The 20,469-nt window shown below is 40.5% G+C and overlaps 1 protein-coding gene across 1 annotated transcript in view; it reads left to right on the forward strand.

Annotated features, from left to right (window-relative positions):
- Positions 1–20,469, forward strand: part of LOC129707403 (protein-glutamine gamma-glutamyltransferase 2-like) — a 276,786-nt gene that overhangs the window by 249,663 nt on the left and 6,654 nt on the right. Inside the window, exons 3-12 of the mRNA XM_055652410.1 lie at positions 927–1,109; positions 2,552–2,791; positions 4,814–4,932; positions 5,950–6,078; positions 8,617–8,794; positions 11,288–11,417; positions 14,308–14,411; positions 14,932–15,174; positions 15,424–15,696; positions 18,630–18,790. Of these exons, the coding sequence (XP_055508385.1) occupies positions 927–1,109; positions 2,552–2,791; positions 4,814–4,932; positions 5,950–6,078; positions 8,617–8,794; positions 11,288–11,417; positions 14,308–14,411; positions 14,932–15,174; positions 15,424–15,696; positions 18,630–18,790 (1,760 nt within the window). The remainder of the gene's footprint in view (positions 1–926; positions 1,110–2,551; positions 2,792–4,813; positions 4,933–5,949; positions 6,079–8,616; positions 8,795–11,287; positions 11,418–14,307; positions 14,412–14,931; positions 15,175–15,423; positions 15,697–18,629; positions 18,791–20,469) is intronic.

A 20,469-nucleotide genomic window follows, 5' to 3' on the forward strand; every position in this document is an offset into this window, starting at 1 on the left:
ATTTCCCCACAGGGCGAATTCACTTCTGTAAACATGCTCCATCAGGTTATTATCTCGGTAGACTTATCTGTTTGTTTCAACCACTCCCACAGAAGAATTTCCTTCAATGCAGAATAAACTGCAAAAGAACTGGATTGATTCAAACTGTCAACAGAACAACTTTCAATGTTGCTGGCATCAGTAACATTATCTGTAGATGCAATGGTCTCTTGATTAATAATTACAGCATTATATCATTCAGAAGTACCGACCAATAAAAAAATGTATATATATTGAGGTCAAGGCATGAAAGATAAGATATTGTGCCATATTATTGGGTGTGGCGTGCATTCCAAATGTCAAATAGGCCAACTGCAATGATCAATTCCCCTCATAACCACCTTCATAGATGATCCCAACTGCCTCTCAAATACAGGTTTCTTGCCTCCATCATTCTATTGCGGAGGAACTCTTCTTACTGGCAACTCCACAGAAGTTAACATTGTGTAATAGGCTAAAGTGGAAGATAAATTGGGTTGTAGTAGCCAATTAAAAATGTATGCCCCAAATGAAACAACAATGGACGTAAATTATCCCATCATTAAATAAAATGTTCTCTTTAATCTTGCCTGTTTGCTTCTCATATTGATTCTGTTACAACAGGTGTTGAACAGCACCTCATATTCCGCCTGGGTAGCTTGCATCCTGATGGCATTAACGTTGAATTCTCCCAATTTTGCTAGCCCTTGCTGTCTCCTCCCCTTCCTTAACCCTCGAGCTGTCTCCTCGCATCCCCCCGCCCTCGGGCTCCTCCTCCTCCCTTTTTCCTTCCTCCTGTCTGAAGAAGGGTTTCGGCCCGAAACGTCGCCTATTTCCTTCGCTCCATAGATGCTGCTGCACCCGCTGAGTTTCTCCAGCAATTTTGTGTACCTTTGATTCTGTTACAGTTGCTGAAATGAGTTTGACGGCTGATTTTCACTGTGGGAAGAATAATCAGGAGCACAGGACTGATGGGATCACCAGCAAGAAACTGATCGTCAGACGAGGACAACCGTTCCAAATCGCATTGCAACTGCACAGTAATGAACACATGATAGACCACAACAACATTGTATTTACTGTGGAAACAGGTAATTAGTCATGAACGACATAAGGAGGTTTGAACTTTAACATAATAATAAAGTATAAAATCTAGTATAGCATTTCTGTGACAAAAGTAAAACATGACAAATTCAACAGATACTATTATTAGTCTGAACAAGGGTCTCGACCCAAACATCAGCTATTCCTTCGCTCCATAGATGGCGGTGCTGCCTTAGCAGCTGCGGCTCGCCTGCAGTCCGTCTGTTTTTTTCTTTTTTGTTGTTGTTCTTTTGTCCTGTTTTAGTTAATTTTTGGTTTATCAGGTTGTGTATATATGTGGGTGGGGGGGAGAAACATGTTTTTGGTCTCTTCCTTCGGGGGCATGCGACTTCTCTTGTCGTATATCCCCCATCTCCGTCTCCGCCTGCGCCGAGGCCTAATAGCGGAGCTGGCGACCTCGGAGCTGGGGCAGCGTTCCAGCGGCAGCAGTCCAACTCCGGTGCTGTGGTTTTCTGACAGCAGCGGCGACCCGGCCTCGGAGCTTGGGCAGCTGCAGCGGCAACGGCCACCCAGCCTATGAATTTTCTTTAATGGAGGTAAAATTCCCACTAGCCATCTCATCTATGCCTCTCATATTTTTGTATTCCTCTTTCAGGTGTCCTTAGTGTCTTATATTTGGTTAACTGCCGAGAGGTGGCCAGGTAAAGAGTTGACATTTAGTCATCAAGTTCCAACTTCTCTATTTACTTCAACATTAGTCGCCCAGCTCACCTGAAGATATTCCCTTGGTTCTCTTCAGATCCTAGTGACAAATGCTTGATGGAGGTCTGAGTCAGTTTTTCATTGAATTAGCTCTATCGGGGCAAAGAAAAATGCAAAAATAGCTCAGTTAATTTTTAATCATTTATTAGACATGAATATCAGTGGCAAGACACATGTTTTTTTTAGCTTATCCACACCCTATTTTAATTTCAGGAGTCTGTTAAGGGTCTATGATCACATCTTGCACAGATGTGGTATAGATCCCTGAATTCCTTCTCCATGAGACATCCGTACAGCTAATGTGTTGTTTCATCCTCGGAAGTTCATGATGACCGTTACTGATTCAGGTTTCTCAAAGAGAAATATTTTGAACTTGAAATGATCCTGCATGGAATAAACTGGTGTGAAGATTAAAGTAGTCATTATTCACTTGGAATATAGTCTAGAGCTGTAGGTTTACCTTGTTATATTAAACATATATAATTGAAATTAAAAGGTTGGGATTGCATTGAAGTTATTGTAATTAACTTGCTATGTAAACCAAGAAACAAAATATGCCTACATTATTTATTTAAATATAATTGATTAATTTATTTTGTTAACAGTTAAAAGGAAGGAAATTGGCATTTGCTGATTGTTTGTAAAACTATTTCCTGATTTGACATCACACAGTTACAATCTATCCAGATGTGGACTTAAATTAACTTTTTTTCTTATCCTGTATTAGGGCCAAAGCCTTCAGAGGCATATGGAAGCAAAGTCCTGTTTAAACTATCGTCAATCAATCCAAAGCAGTGGAGTGGGCAAGTTATTTCCAGCACTGGAACCAGATTGGTCCTGTCCTTGTACTCTCCAGCAAATGCCAAGATTGGGCGATACAATTTAAATGTCCTGAGCCCCTCAGGACGTCAGTACACACAGTTCTCACTTGGAGAGTTCATCCTGCTTTTCAACCCATGGTGCCCAGGTATGCAACATGGGGAACGCGGCAGGGGTGCACCCGAGTATAAAGGGAGGACCCGGCAGTGCGGGGGACGGCTGAGAATGAAGGGGAACCCTGCGGGAGAGGGGTTGCCGAGAAGGAACGGAACAAAGAGGGGCCTGACAGGGGGATGAGGCTGCTAAGAAGTAAGGGGGAACCAACGGGAGTTGACGAGATGTGGGGGGGGGGGGTGTGTGTGTGTGTGTGTGTGTGTGTATTGTCACGTGGCAGGCAGTAGATAGGACTGTTTGGTACTTTTGTACTTATGTTGGTGTCAGACACGTGTGACACTGGTGTACTCCCTAGGTTGTTTGCAAAGCAAAGCATTTCATCGTACCTAGGTACACGAGACAATAATGTAGCATTCATTCATTCATTCATACATTCATTCATTCATTGTCTATTACAGAGAGTCTTTATTCAAAATTGGCCAACTTTATGTAATTCATGAAAACCATGTTGAACCTTCAGACGTTTTGTATTATGGCCACAAGTAGATACATGTCCATATTCCAGTCATTAAGAAATACTTAAAAAAATACTAAAATACATCTATTTACACTGAGAATGGGGAACATGTGGAACTTGTTTGCACACTGAGCAATTGGGATGTAGAATATTGATGATTTGTGGAGGAAGCCAAATAAACATATAAAGGAACAGAAGGATTTGTGGAGAGAATTCTATGAACTCGGATTTTAAAAAAATGAAGAACCTCAAATAATTGGATAATTTAGCCTTTAAATTTCTTTAAATTAGCTTTAAATTTCTAATAATTTTACATTGTACACGTGCATAAAAATCGGAGCAACTACGGTTACTGATCATAACCAGACCAAATTAAATTCCGAACTAATGTCTGAAGAAGGGTTTTGGCCCGAAACGTTGCCTTTCCTTCGCTCCATAGATGCTGCTGCACCCGCTGAGTTTCTCCAGCATTTTTGTCTAAATTCCGCAATAGATTGCCCTGTTATCATTCATTTTCAATCTCAAAATCTATTACACTTCTCACAATGTACTGCTGAAAAAGCACAATGCCTACTCGAGATAGATCTCTAGACTAGAAAAAGGTCATCAAATTAATTATGCACTTTCGGTGACAGCAAAGTTGGCAGCAGGTTGTTCATCCCAGACTTTCATTGAAGGCCAATAATATATCTGCTCCTACCTTCTTTTGTGCTCCACATCTAACTTACAACTCGGCAGGTTGGGCATCATCTGTGGCGGGAAAGGGAATATTGATAATTTGTGTCCAAACCCTGCATCAGGATTGTAAGTGGAGAGAGAATTTAGCCAATGTACTGTAAGGAGGAGAGAGGGAGGGGCGAGAGAGTGTGTAGGTGTTTGTTTAATTCTCTTTCTCAAACTCCTGCCTGATTAACTTTAAAATGTTGACATCTACCCCCAAATCTATCATAGACGTCCGCACCCTGAAACCTTCATTGGAGAATTGGCATGTCCACAGCTTCCTGGTTAACTTTCGTAGCCCCACTTCCATAGTTTTTACAGATATTGTATTTTAAACAGTGGTCCCACCCTATCCATGCTTACATCTCGCATTACAGGTGGAGACTTCTAGTGTTTTATGTGAATAAAACACATCAGTCTGAAGAAGGGTCTCGACCCAAAACTTCACCCATTCCTTCGCTCCATAGATGCTGCCTTACCCGCTGAGTTTCTCCGGCTTTATGTCAACTTACGTGAATTAAAAAAGTTCTTGTTTCTAGTTAAGCCAGACTTCTGACCTGCAACAGCTACTTGTCAGTGATGCAAACCGGTGCTGGAATTCCTGATTGTGGATTCATACATTAAAGTTTAAACACAGGTCCACTGATTCATTTTGATCTCATATCAATCTGATGATTCTAAATGATACTCTTTTCAATACTTTTGAAACTTCTATTGGCTAGTATGACCCTGATGAAAGTTTTGTGCTGGATGCTTTAGTAGATATGTACGCGTTGTAAAATACTACAAAGTTATTAAAGCTATGTTTTACCCTGTAAGAGGATGAAGTATTTCTGAACAGTGACGAGCAGCGACAGGAATATGTGATGAATGAGGATGGAATCGTCTATAATGGTGAAAGTCGCCAGATTGAAGGTCGCCACTGGTTCTTTGGACAGGTATGTGCACACCTTGATCAAATACAATTGCAATTGGATGACCAAATTATTTAAAATTCATTCTTTGCTTCGATCTGAACTTGCACCATTCATTCACTATTATTATTTTCTTGCCTTATATTGGCTTCTGGCCCACCAATAATTCGAGTTTGAAATATTCTTTTTTGTAGGCCCTGAAGTCTTTAATTAATTCATAACCCTCTGCACAAATTGTTCCTCGTTCTCAAATAAAGTACTTATAGCCTTTCTCTTTTATCATTCCATTGCTCGCTGGTTCTAGTATTTAGATTGTAGAGATACAACATGGAAACAGGCCCTTCAGCCCACGGCAACCTGCAATCATTTCATACACTAGCACTATCCTACACACGCGACAATTTACAATTTAACAGAAGCTAATAATGATACTGAGGCGGCACCTGGTGGTTGGGCCACTAGCTACATGAACCCTCAGCAGTCAGCGGTAGGGTCATGTGACTGGGCAATGGCAGGGAGGAGTTGTCACGGGGTACAGTGGTGTGTCCTGGGATATATAACAAACCCAGGGAGAACCCTCTCTCTCTCTCTCTTACTTCGAGCTGACCAGCTTTCTTCTCTCTAGGGGAGAGTGTCCTTCCACGAGGCAACAGCCTCATCACAGCAACACCAACTTTATGTTAGAGGACCAACGTGCATGTATAACAAACCTTTTATGCCTGATTAAAGTAACCCATTTGTTCACCACGTTTGGTGCCTCTACAATACATTGGTCTAGTTGGGTGGTATGATAAGGTAAGGTGGGCGGGAGGAAGAGGGTAGAAACATCAGTCAAAGGAATGGCCATGTTAGTCTTGTACTAGAAAATTAATCTCCACAACATCACTGAATGTTTCAGCAATTAAAGATCATCCTATATTTGGGAGTAATTTTTATTCAAATTGCTGCTCTTGCAATAATTTTACTAATACTTTATTATCACTCAACAATTCTCAACATTAGACGCAGAATTATCAAAATGTTTTTTTTTTCCTATTTCAGTTTGAAGAAGAAGTTGTGGATATTTGTCTGCAAATATTGGATAAAAATCTCAAATTCCTCAAAGATCCAGCAAAGGACATTATATGCAGAAATGACCCTGTTTACATCTCCAGAGTTGTGACAGCTATGGTGAGCAATGAAATATCAAAGATGACATAGCTAAGGATGCTTTGTTTACGAAAGAACTGCAGATGCTGGAAAAATCAAAGATAGACAAAAAACTGGAGAAACTCAGCAGGTGAGGCAGCATCTATGGAGCGAAGGAATGGGTGACGTTTTGGGTCGAGACCCTTCTTCCGACTTATGTGGGGGTGGGGGGGGGGGGGCGGAAAAGAAGAAATGAAGAGGCAGATTCAGTAGGCTGTGGGAGAGCTGGAAAGGGGAGGGGAAGGAGGGAGAAAGCAATGTCTACCTGAAATTGGAGATAATTGTTCATTCCTCTGGGGTGTAAACTACCCAAGCAAAATATGAGATGCTGCTCCTCCAATTTGTGGTGGGACTCACTCTGGTCATGGAGGAGGCCCAGGCCAGAAAGGTCGGATTCGGAATTGGAGGGTCAGTTGGTGCTGAGCCACTGGGAGATCAGGTTGGTTAATGCTGAGTTCCTCCAGCTTTTTGTCTGACAATGATTTGTTGATAACTTGTGATGATTCCACTCTATGCTCTGAACCGACAAACCCTCAACAAGATTGCAACCAACATACTGAGATTAGAATGTAATTGGTCTAAATTGCATTTTAATCCAGCACATCATTGGGTGAAGCATTAAGAGGTCCGCGGACATCCTTCACTCTCCTTTTACAGAACTGCCTCAGTACCAATTTGAGATGTCAACCTTAACTCACTTTGCATTAGCATCCGAGTCAGATTTATCGGTAGTATTTCTGAATGTTCTTTCCCTAAGTATTTCTTTTTCTGTTTCTTATTCTCTCCTTCTCCACAAGTCAAGTCAAGTCAAGTTTATTTGTCACATACACATACGAGATGTGCAGTGAAATGAAAGTGGCAATGCTCGCGGATTTCTGTGCAAAAGACAAACAACAAAACAACCAAACAAATTATAAACACAATCATAACACACATATTCTTTTACATAATAAATAATAGAAGGAAAAACGTTCTGTAGAGTTAGTCCCTGGTGAGATAGGCGTTTACAGTCCGAATTGCCTCTGGGAAGAAACTCCTTCTCAACCTCTCCGTTCTCACCGCATGGCAACGGAGACGTTTGCCTGACCGTAGCAGCTGGAACAGTCCGTTGCAGGGGTGGAAGGGGTCTCTCATGATTTTGTTTGCTCTGGAGTTGCACCTCCTGTTGTATAATTCCTGCAGGGGGGTGATATATATGTATTACTTTCTCTGTCTCTCTCCCGTGCCACTTATTTTTCTTTATTATTTCTCCTTATCTTCCTTTTTTTTATTTCTCCATTTTCCTTTGTGTAATCAATTCTACTTCACCCACCCCCATCCTACTCCCAGGGAAGAAAACTAAATGGAGAACAAAGCTGCATGTTGCCAAGTATAAAAACTGAGAGAAATTGTAAGGATAAAAGTAGAAATGCTCTCAATCTTGATTACAGAGTGATTTTATTTTCATTCACGTAATAGATTTTTAATAATAGAGGAAGATTGGATGGATTAAGTGTATTCTTTCATGTAAGGGTGATCATCTTATAACACTAATCTAACATTAAGCAATAATAGTACTTGCTGTCTTGAAAGAACATCTCAACGGTGTAACTTTAGTTATAGCTTTTATGTGTTATTATGTCAAGTAGGAATCTCAATTGAAATTATATATGTTTTAGCATTTGCATGTTCAACTGTAAGTGCATTTCAGGCTGCATTACCATGTGAGTGCTACAAGCATGCACTTGTGAAAGTAAATTCCATGCTGCAATGAAGATTCACCAGATTGATTGGAGAGACAGAAGCTGCGGCTGCAATCTTGAGTTTAGAGCAATAAGAAGCGGCCTCCTTGAATCATACTAAATTCTCTCATGTTTGACAGTCAAGGTGAAGGGATTGTTCTGCAGTAAAGTGGTGCTATGTTAAATGATCAGCCATGATCTTATTAAATAGCGGAGCTGACACAAGGTGTTGATGTTCTTTCTCTCCTTTAATTTCTAATGTTTTTGCATCCCAGCAGGTAACAGTACCAACAACAAGTTTCAAATTAATTATCCAAAGTATTGATTTTGGTTTACATTGCTATTTTCTTCTGGCTTTAACTCAAAATTCCTTGCATTTGCATTTTCATTGTTCATGCTTTACGATTTGATTTCTCTTTCTCTTTTTGTTTCTTTAAGAATTTGGACAGTTAAATGGATTAAGTATCATGTGAGAAATGCCCTCTCAAGCTTGCTGCTTATTTGCTCAAGGCTTGGTGCTTAAACTGAATTCAACATCACACTATGTTTTTGCTATGTTCATTGCGGCTGTCTCTGTGGTCTGTAGACGAGTGATGCCCTTGCAAATGATGGCCAAAGGAAGAAATGTTAGTCCATTTTAAAGAGGATGAAGTGTTCCTTATGTCCTGAGGAATGTGGGAAAGTCCGGCATTTTTAAGGGATAATGTTTAATGAAAAGGTGGAACGCATTAACCATAAGTTCACATCCTGCACGACCAGCTTCAATATTTCTACTGATTCAACATTCATTCTTGCTCAGGTGAATTCTGCTGATGACAAAGGGGTACTTACCGGCAAATGGAGCCAACCATATAGTGGAGGCGAGTATCCCTGGACATGGAATGGAAGTGTTCCAATCCTTCAGAAATGGTATAAAGGTCACAATAGGCCAGTTCGCTACGGGCAGTGCTGGGTGTTTGCAGCAGTGGCTTGCACAGGTACGGATTTTGTTCTGAAAGTTAATCTATTACTCAACCTTCTTTGAGAACGTGACAAAGACTGGCATGAAGTACAACAAATTATCACACACGCATTCATAATTATGAAAGAAAGGAGAAGCTAATGAGGGTAAATGTGTGCAAACACAGGAAGGGTAATGGGGAAGAAGGAAATGACAGAAGAATGTTAGGGCAACATATTCCCACAGAGCAAAGCTGCTGCCTCACAGCTTCAGAGAAATGAGGACGTTCGCTGTGTGTGGCGTTGCACTGTGTGGGGTTCCTCCAGGTGTGTCAGCTTCCTGCCACATCCCAAAGAATCATAGGTTGGTGTGTAAATTACCCACTGGAGATGAGTGTAAATTGGCAACCTTGATTCATACTGAAGAACCTCGGCTCCAGCGCAGATGGGAAAGTAAAATAAGTAGGTACCTGTATAGGTAAAATAAAATCACAGGCAAATCTCCTGATCTTGGAAAATAATAAATCCCAAGGATTGGAATATCCATATGCCAGATGTTTGAACCAGGTGGAGATGGCAGTTTTCATCATCCAAAATATTTCCAGATGTGAGCCCATCAAAGATATTATGGAGAGAGGAAACAGGAAGCTACAACTCACTAGCTGGCATTGACAGGAGGGTGATTGCAAATTAAAAAAGTGATATCCAGGCACTGTTGCCAAAGGAAGTGGTGGATACACGAATAGGAAAGGCTTTGAGGAATATGGGGCAAATGGGTAGAAATAGGATGAGTGGAGGCGAGATTCGTGATCTGCATTGATGAATTGGGCCTAAGAGCCTGTTCCCGTGCTGTATAATGCCCCTGTCCCATTTAGGAAACCTGAACGGAAACCTCTGGAGACTGCGCCCCACCCAAGGTTTCCGTGCGGTTCCCGGAGGTTGCAGCTGGTTGCCGGAGGTTGCAGGTAGTGGAAGCAGGTAGGGAGACTGACAAAAACCTCCGGGAACCGCACGGAAACCTTGGGTGGGGCACAAAATCTCCAGAGGTTTCCGTTCAGGTTTCCTAAGTGTGACAGGGGCATTACTCTATTACTGTCTGCATAGTCACATGAAATATGCCTAAAACATTAGAGCTGTGTGGTCTAATTACATTCAGACCATCTGGGTTTCTGCCAGGTGTTCTGGTTTATTCACAAATCCCAAAGGGGGGTGATGATGAAAAAGTAAAAATAATAAAACATGTGATTAATGTAGGATTTGTGGAGATGGGCCAGTGGGGAAAGTGGGCAGAATGGACCATGTTCATGCCGTATGGCTCCACAATTCCATAACATTGTAATTGAGCAGACTCAGAATGGATCGCCAAAAGTATAATTATGTTTGACAAATATTTTCATAATTTCACGTTAATAAATTCCAGCAGCTGAATTAGGCCATTCAGCACATTGTCTCCTTCGCCGTTCAATAATTGCTGATCTATCTTTCCCTCTCAACCCCATTCTCCTGTCCTCGCCTCATAACCCCTGACACCTTACTAATCAAGAATCTGTCAATCCTCACCTTAAAAAAATTAAAAACTGCAAAAGCTATGTGCCTTTCTGAATATATATATTGAATATTGAAGGTCTTTGCAAATGCAAATTGTGAAATAGTGGAGAGGAATCCATTGATGCAGTATATTTCAAATTTCAAGAGGTTTACAGTATGGTCCCACCTAGGATGCTGATGAATCAAGATTTTTACACCAGTGGATAAAAGTATTTTTTCTGGGAAAAAAGCAGAATAAGAATAAATTGATATTTTCTCAATTGGCAAGCTGTGAGTAGAGTGGTAATAGCTCATAGTCACACAGCTTGGAAACAAGCCCTTCTGCCCATCTCAGATAGACACAAAATGCTGGAGTAACTGAGCAGGACAGGCATCATCTCTGAAGAGAAGGAATGGGTGACGTTTCGGGTCAAGACCCTTCATCTCTCCATAAATGCTGCCTCACCCACTGAGTTTCTCCAGCATTTTTTGTCTGTCTTCGATTTTTCCTGCATCTACAGTTCTTTCTTAACCAAAGAAAAGCCAGTGTGGATTTACAGGTATTTAAAGTAAATATTGTTTGACAAATACAATTAAATATTCTAAAGTAAATGAGAGGTGGAAAGACAGTGAGTGTTGTTTACAACAATATTTGGAACGATTTTCATATATTTCACAAAAGATCGATTACCATTAATCAATGTTAATTTCCCCCATGTGCACCATTCAATTGATACACATTGCTCAGTGTCAAAGAATTTCAAGCTATGAAATTTTTTGAAGATGACCAGCGAGTTCTCCTGATCTTGTGACAATGAGTTATCCCCAACCAACATTGTTAACGCAGATAATTTGCTCATTTTGTGTATTGCCTGTTATTGTTATGCCAATTGTACTGAATTATTTGTGCTAAACATGGGGTAAGATTATGAGAGCGATATCCTGAGTGACCAAATATTAAGGTGCAGTGGTTGATTCAATTATGTTCCTTTTTATTTCTTTAGTCTTGAGGTGTTTAGGAATTCCTGCTCGTGTTGTCACAAATTTTAATTCTGCACACGACTCAAATGCAAATTTAATACTTGATCAAGAAATTGACGAATCTGGGAGATTATGTGGAGGAGAAAGTGTGTGGTGAGTCAAGCTAGAGTTATTTAAATTTTTAAATATGAGTAATTGCCATAATTATCACTTTAAAATGAATACAGTAAGAACGATTGGAATAAACAACAGGTAAGTTTTCATTTTTTGGTAATAAATGTCTTGTGTTTGAAGAGTAGTGAAGGGAATGAGAATAGCAATCATCAATGGAGGCACAGACTCTGTTATAATGGCAAACCTTTTCTTTATTGTACAGTTTTTAGTCCCTGTTATTGATCTCTTCCAGTGGATTAGAATTCACTGATTATCAGTGAAGTTCATTCATATTCTAGCCATAACTCACAGCCAGACATAAAAACAGCTTTCTTTCCACGAGCAGTAGCTCTACTCAACAGCCAAAACTCTGTCACCTTCTTTTGCTCCGGTATTTTATTTCATTCTTCACATGTTTAAATTACCATGTTTTATTTTTAATTGTCAACTGTATATTGTGTTGTTACTTGCGAACAAAGCACCAAGGCAAATTCCTTGAATGTATACTCGGGTGTCCTTGAAACTCTTGAAAGGCACCCATAAATAAAATGTATTATTATTATTATTATACTTGGCTAATAAAATGTATTCAATTCAATTCAATTCAATTCAATTCAATTCTGTCTGTAGGCTGTTTCAGTCCATCTTTAGTCTCAATAAATCCATTTCTCTCTGTAAAAATGTGCAATTCACTTTCTGAGTTTAAACATTTATGCCCATGAAATCTATTGATCATTTAGTATTTGGAGATTTTCCTTTGCCGTGGAAATGGTGATGGAGTGGTTAACGTGGTTGTGCGGATGGTGTTGAACTCCTTATATCATCATATCCATGGTGACATGTAATATCATGGATGAATGACTTAATGCTATAGATTGATAAGTGGTTGAAGCCCCCGTGGATGGCGATTTTTGATAATGTTGACTTTCTTTGTCTATGTATGGGACAGGTCCAACTTGCACAATAACTTTGTCTCTTTGCAGACAGATCCTGCAATGTATTGTGCGATAACACATTTGCATGTATGTTTTCTTTATCATCGCGCAAATCCATAAAATTATACTTGCTTTGGGGACCACAGTAATGGATTACGCACAATCCATTTGAGATGGTCTGATTCAACCTTTCCTCCAATTGAGCCCTTTTTTAACACTTGCCATATTGGTGTAAGCTTGCAGTAATTGAATTTGGCATTTGGCTTAACAGGTACATGGGCTTTGCTCCCCTCAATACCAGTATTCAACTCTTGATGTAGATATTTTTGTAAAATGGTCAAACAAAATGTATTTGTCCAATCTACTTCATTTTATGAGTCAATGTTCCCTAGCAGTAGGTCTGTTTGTCTGGTGAACATCTTTGATTATGAGAAAATGCACTTTTCATTTCCCTAGAGTTAGAGTAGTAGAGTGATGGACTACAGCATTGAAACAGCTTCTGCCTAACTTGTTCATGCCTACCAACAAACCCCTTCTAAGCTGGTCCCATTTGCCCACATTTTGTCCATATCCCTCAAAACATTCCTATCCATATCAATGTTCATTTTTATTTTACTCAAATGAAAGTGCTAATAATTACCCATCTGTATGCTTCTTGGCTGTTGTGAGAGTTTCTGCTTCCATCATTCCTTAGGCAGCATGTACCTGATTCTGACCATCCTCTGGGTATAATTATTCTACCTCATGGGGAAAATCAGTGAGTGAATGGGAAGTCAGTGCAATACAAGATGTCCAACAATGTAGCTAAGTATCTTACTTCCCAAACAGCGAACCTTGTCCAGAGCTGTGCTCTTCCATCTTTTGTCCATATAGGTCCATGAGGGAGGCTCCAGTCAAATGTTCCAAATGAGGTAGAGTGACCTGGAAATTATCAGCATTTAAATTCTGTTTTGCTGACTTTCAACTCCATTGCTCTATAAAATACATTGTTAGACAATTGACTTTCCCAACAGATAGTCATGAAACATTCCCCTGCATTGTTATTATTTGCTTGCCCTGTTTCATAATTAGTCATTTTCAATCCTGCTCAATATATTCACAACTGAAATATAAAAAATAACCCAAACCTGTCACAAATTTGGTTAGACACAAAGTGCTGGAGTAAGTCAGGCAGCATCTCTGAAGAAAAAGGCTGGGTGACATTTTGGGTTGGAACCTTTCTTCAGACTGAAACATCCACCCATTCTTTTTCTTCAGAGTTGCTGCCGAGCCTGTTGAGTTACTCCAGCACTTTGAGTCTATCTTTGGTATGAACTAGCATCTGCAGTTCCCTCCTACACAATTATGTTTAGTTTAGTTTATTATTGTCACAGGTACCAAGATATAGTGAAAAGCTTTTTTGTTGCATGCTATCCAGTCAGCAAAAATACTATATATGATTATAATCTATCCGTTCACAGTGTACAGACATAGAATTAAGGGTATAACATTTAATGCAAGATTAAGTCCAGTGAAGTTTGATTAGAGATAGTTTGAAGGTCTCCAATGAAGTAGATGAGAGATCAGGACCACACTCTAGTTGGTGAGAAGACAGTTCAGTTGCCTGATAATAGCTTGACAGCTGTGATGGGGAACTGTAGATGCTGGTTTAAACCAAAGATAGAGAACAAAATGCTGGAAAAAACTCAGCGGGACAGGCAGAATCTCTGGAGAGAAGGAGTGGGTGAATGGGTCGAGATCCTTCTTCAGACCTGTGTTACTATGTTGGGATAAAGATTGAATCATTTAATTCCAATTTTAAGCAGAAATGTTCATTTATATTTTACTGAAATGGAAGTGCTAATTAGCACAGAATCTGATGCAGGTGACAGGTGATTACCAACAGATGAACCAAGAACCGATCTGTATTTTCTGCTGTTATGAAGCTTACAAACATATTTCTTCCTTCATTGCAGGAACTTCCATGTATGGTTAGAGGGCTGGATGGCCCGAAATGACTTGAAGTCAGGTTATGATGGTTGGCAGGTATTGGACCCAACACCACAGGAGAAAAGTGAAGGTAAAGACTGAAATAACATAATGGTTCATCGAATGGGTTAGAAATATAATTATCATTCAACAGTGAAACATAGTTTAATGGCAAGTCCACAGAGTATTTTAACACAATTTCACAGCAGGAAATTTAAAGCATAAAAATGGATTTATAAAGGGCCCGCCCCACTTTCACGACCTAATTCACGACCTTTTCCACTCGTGGACATTTTTCATCGTTAGAAAAAACGCCCCGACCTACTCGATGCCACGAGTTCCCACGACTAGCATCACGACCTCCTACAATCTACCTACGACCTCCTACGGCCTCGTGACGCCCATGCTGCGAGTATGAGTCAAGGGCAAACTCGGCAGAGGTCGTGAATTAGGTTGTGAAAGTGGGACAGGCCCTTTATAAATCCATAAAAGTGAGTAGGTTCTGGACACCTTGATATGGCAGTCTGGCCTTATGAAGGAATTGGTTTTGTGTGTGTTTCGGCTAGTTGATTGACTTTTTTTAATTCACCAATCATTTCCTTGTGTTTTAGGAATTTACTGTTGTGGACCTGCTCCAGTTAAAGCAATCAAAGAAGGGGCAGTGGAGATGAAGTATGATGTTCCTTTTATTTTTGCGGAGGTCAATGCAGATATTGTCATTTGGATATGTAGCAGGGATGGCACAAAAAAAAAAGCCGCTGTTAAAACTAAACATGTGGGCCAATTCATCAGCACCAAGAAATGTGGCTCCAATGATCGTGAAGATATCACAAATGAATACAAGTTTCCTGAGGGTATTGTTTTAAAATTCCTCATCACTTTATTTACATCATAATACTTTAATAAGTTTATGGTTTATAACAGATCGAAACATTGCATAATTTTATTAAGGTGAACTGCACAGCAATTTGATAGATTGTGCATTATTGTTAATTAAACATGGATTAAGAAACCATTTGTAATTTCAAAGTCGGCATACAGAAATTATCAATAAATTATATTTACCTACAGTTTTGCAACAAATATTTTTTCAATATAATTAGGTTCGGAACGAGAAAGAATAATATTTAATGAAGCTCAGATGAGAAATAACTTGGAGCTTCCACAAGAAGAGAAACTCCAAGTGCAAATGAAAGGTGATGATTCGATCAGCTATGGATCTGATATTCGTGCTCAGGTGAACATCACCAACAATAGTTCGCAGAGCATGGTTTGCAAACTTCAACTCAATGCTCAGATTCTGCAATATACTGGATTAGCTGTGAAACAAATTATGGCATTGTGTGTGGATGAAGTTACAGTTCAAGCAAATGACGGTAATGAAATTACTACTTATTCACTACTACTTATTACTACTTAATAAAATTACTGTTTCAGAGCGGCACGGTGGCACAGTGGTAGAGTTGCTGCCTTACAGCACCAGACACCTGGGCTCGATCCTGACTACGGGTACTTGTCTCTATGGAGTTTGTATGTTCTCCCCGTGACCTGCATGGGCTTTCTCGGGTAATACGGTTTCCTCCCACACTCCAAGAATGTGCAGGTTTGTAGGTTAATTGGCTTGGTGAAATTTTAAATTGTCTCTGGTGTATAGGACAGCGTTAATGTGTGGAAATCGCTGGGTCAGCGAGGACTCGGTGGGCCGAAGGTCCTGTTTCTGTGCTGTATCTCTAAACTAAACTAAATTAATTATGTTGCATCATGACAATAGACAAAAGACAATAGGTGCAGGAGTAGGCCATTCGGCCCTTCGAGCCAGCACCACCATTTACTGTAATCATTGCTGATCATCCACAATCAGAACCCTGTTCCTGCCTTCTCCCCATATCCCTTGACTCCACTATCTTTAAGAGCTCTATCTTTCTTGAAAGCAGCCAGAGAATTGGCCTCCACTGCCTTCAGGCAGAGAATTCCACAGATTCACAATTCTCTGGGTGAAAAAGTTTTTCCTCATCTCCGTTCTAAATGACCTACCCCTTATTCTTAAACTGTGGCCCCAGGTTCTGGAGTCCCCTAACATTGGGAACATGTTTCCTACCTCTAGTGTCTCTAAACCCTCAATAATCTTATATGTTTCAATAAGATGCCCTCTCATCCTTCTAAATTCCAGTGTAAACAAGCCCAGTCATTGCATTATTTCAACATTTGATAGTCCCGCCATCCCGGCAATTAACCTTGTGAACCTACGCTGCACTCCCTGAATAGTAGGAAAGTCCTTCCTCGAATTTGGAGACCAAAACTGCACACAATTACTCCAGGTGTGGTCTCACAAGGGCCCTGTACAACTGCAGAAGGACCTCTTTGCTCCAATACTCAACTCCTCTTGTTATGAAGGCCAACATGCCATTAGCTTTCTTCACTGCCTGCTGTGCCTGCATGCTTGCTTTCAGTGACTGATGAACAAGGACACCCAGATCTCGTTATACTTCCTCTTTTCCTATCATGACTGTGTTCTTTTGTTTTATTAACATATTAAACTGTTATAAGATTTGATTGTACTTGCCATGACATCAGAATGACTTCTGAATAAATGTTTTTCAAAATGTATAATACTTAGTAACTAATAATGGAAAACCTTTGTCAACTTGGTCAACCCTATGTATTATACCAGCTTATATATTTGCAAGTTTGTCAAACGTTCCCTGCTTCAAATCTCAAATTACGTATTCTCCCTCTCATTTCTCCTGTTGCCCATCACATTAAGTATATCTTTCCAATGCATTCCTTGTCCACTCATCAATCCCCACACAACACTTAATGTTGAATCCAGATTGTGTTTAAGCTTTTTTCTGGCAGAGTACTCTTTGTGCTTAACTGACTGGATATAGGATAACTGCTGTGCAAGGAACTGGCAGCAAATTCCCACCCTCTTCAAGCTGTAGGAACAAATTTGGCAGACTTCATGGCAGACTTGTCCAAACATGGATGAAATAGCTCAATTCCAGTGCTGATATGAGAGTGACATCTAGGTAGCAAGTGCCCAAGTGTGGCTTCAAGGAGCCCTGGTGAAAGTCAGTAGGCATCAGGGGAAAAACATCCAATGCTTACAATCATACCCCATACAAAGGAGGATGGTTGCGGGAGTTGAAGGTCAATCAGCCTAGTATCAGGACATATCAGTGATGATATCAATGATTTGGATGACAATGTGCAAGGCATGAACAGTTAGTTTGCAGGTGACTAAAGTAGGTGAAATCATACATAGTGAAGATGCTTTTCAAAAATTACAGCAGGGCAGCTGGGCAACTAGGCTGTAGAATGACAAATGGAGTTCTTGCAGATAAATGGGAGGTTTTGCGTTTTGGGAAGTCAACGCAGGGCAGTACCTCCACAGTGAATGGTAGGGCTTGGGGAATGTTCTAGTGCAGAGGGATTAAGGAGTGCAGGTACATAGTTCCCTGAAAGTGATGTCACCAGTAGATAGGGTAGCAAGAGGTCTATAAAACCATGAGGAGAATTGATAGAACGAATGCACAGAGTCGTTTACACAGAGTAGGGAAATCAAAAACAAGACGACATGGGTTTAAGGGACAAGATTTAATACAAACCGAGGGGCAATTCCATCACTCAGATAATGGTGGTTATATGGAAGGGGCTTCCAAAAGAGGTAATTGAGATAGATATTATAGACAATAGACAATAGACCATAGGTGCAGGAGTAGGCCATTCAGCTCCTTGAGCCAGCACTGCCATTCACTGTGGCTGTTCATCCACAATCAGTGTCTTTTAAATGCTATTATAATAGCATTTAAAAGTCACTTGGACAGGTATATGGATAGGAAAGATTTAGGGGGATATAGCACAACTGTGGACAAGTGAGTCGTTTAGATATGGGATCTTGGCTGGCATGGATGAGTTGGGCCGAAGGGCCTGCTTCTGTGTTGCATGACTGTGAAATCCAATGGATTCCTCAGGGCAGTGTCTGAGATACAAAAGCTTTCACCAGCCCATCAATGATCTTCCTTCCATTATAAAGAGAACAGTGGGAATGTTCACTGATGATTGTGCAATGTTCTGTTACATTCACAGATCTCCACAGACAAAGCATACCATGTCGCAAATCCTACAGTAGATAACATTCAGGCTTGGACTGATAAATGGCATTCCCAATCCTATTCCATATCTCCAACTTCTTTGTGAGAGCATTGAGGATTGTACAGACATTATACTGTATGTATGTGTGAAATTACTTTTGTAAGTAAACAAATAAATCATTTTAACATTCCCTGTTTTTGGATTGTTTCTTCAGTTGCAACAGTGCCTTTCGATGTACCTTTCTCAGAGCTTGGCCATGACTTGAAAAATCATCGCATGATCAAGATGATAGCTGTGGCAACTGACAAAAGATCAAGTGAAAATGCATTGGCGATTAAAGATATTTCCGTGACCAATCCTCATGTCGTGGTAAAGGTAATAATCTTCAACAAACTGTCAACTACATATTAACTACAAACACTAAAATTAATTAGTCTATATACTGATGGAGATATTACACCCTCTTCATGTAGGTCCCTTGCAGTCAGAAACAGGTGAGTTGATCATGGGGAACAAGGATATGGCGGACCAATTGAATAACTACTTTGGTTCCGTCTTCACTAAGGAAGACATAAATAGTTTGCCGGAAATAGCAGGGGACCGCGGGTCAAAGGAGTTGGAGGAATTGAATGGAATCCAGGTTAGCCGGGAAGTGGTGTTGGGTAAATTGAATGGATTAAAGGCCGATAAATCCCCAGGGCCAGATAGACTGCATCCCAGAGTACTTAAGGAAGCAGCCGCAGAAATAGTGGATGCATTAGTAATAATCTTTCAAAACTCTTTAGATTCTGGAGTAGTTCCTGAAGATTGGCGGGTAGCAAACGTAACCCCACTTTTTAAGAAGGGAGGGAGAGAGAAAATGGGGAATTACAGACCAGTTAGTCTAACATTGGTAGTGGGGAAACTGCTAGAGTCAGTTATTAAAGATGGGATAGCAGCACATTTGGAAAGTGGTGAAATCATTGGACAAAGTCAGCATGGATTTACGAAAGGTAAATCATGCCTGACGAATCTTATAGAATTTTTCGAGGATGTAACTAGTAGCGTGGATAGGGGAGAACCAGTGGATGTGGTGTATCTGGACTTCCAGAAGGCTTTCGACAAGGTCCCACACAAGAGATTAGTATACCAACTTAAAGCACAAGGCATTGGGGGTTCAGTATTGATGTGGATAGAGAACTGGCTGGCAAACAGGAAGCAAAGAGTAGGAGTAAACGGGTCCTTTTCACAATGGCAGGCAGTGACTAGTGGGGTACCACAAGGCTCAGTGCTGGGACCCCAGCTATTTACAATATATATTAATGATCTGGATGAGGGAATTGAAGGCAATATCTGCAAGTTTGCGGATGACACTAAGCTGGGGGGCAGTGTTAGCTGTGAGGAGGATGCTAGGAGACTGCAAGGTGACTTGGATAGGCTGGGTGAGTGGGCAAATGTTTGGCAGATGCAGTATAATGTGGATAAATGTGAGGTTATCCATTTTGGTGGCAAAAACGGGAAAGCAGACTATTATCTAAATGGTGGCCGATTGGGAAAGGGGGAGATGCAGCGAGACCTGGGTGTCATGGTACACAGTCATTGAAGGTAGGCATGCAGGTGCAGCAGGCAGTAAAGAAAGCGAATGGTATGTTAGCTTTCATTGCAAAAGGATTTGAGTATAGGAGCAGGGAGGTTCTACTGCAGTTGTACAGGGTCTTGGTGAGACCACACCTGGAGTATTGCGTACAGTTTTGGTCTCCAAATCTGAGGAAGGACATTATTGCCATAGAGGGAGTGCAGACACGGTTCACCAGACTGATTCCTGGGATGTCAGGACTGTCTTATGAAGAAAGACTGGATAGACTTGGTTTATACTCTCTAGAATTTAGGAGATTGAGAGGGGATCTTATAGAAACTTACAAAATTCTTAAGGGGTTGGACAGGCTAGATGCAGGAAGATTGTTCCCAATGTTAGGGAAGTCCAGGACAAGGGGTCACAGCTTAAGGATAAGGGGGAAATCCTTTAAAACCGAGATGAGAAGAACTTTTTTTCACACAGAGTGGTGAATCTCTGG

Source organism: Leucoraja erinacea, chromosome 21 (assembly GCF_028641065.1).
Source record: "Leucoraja erinacea ecotype New England chromosome 21, Leri_hhj_1, whole genome shotgun sequence".
NCBI classification, from domain to species: Eukaryota; Metazoa; Chordata; class Chondrichthyes; order Rajiformes; family Rajidae; genus Leucoraja; species Leucoraja erinaceus.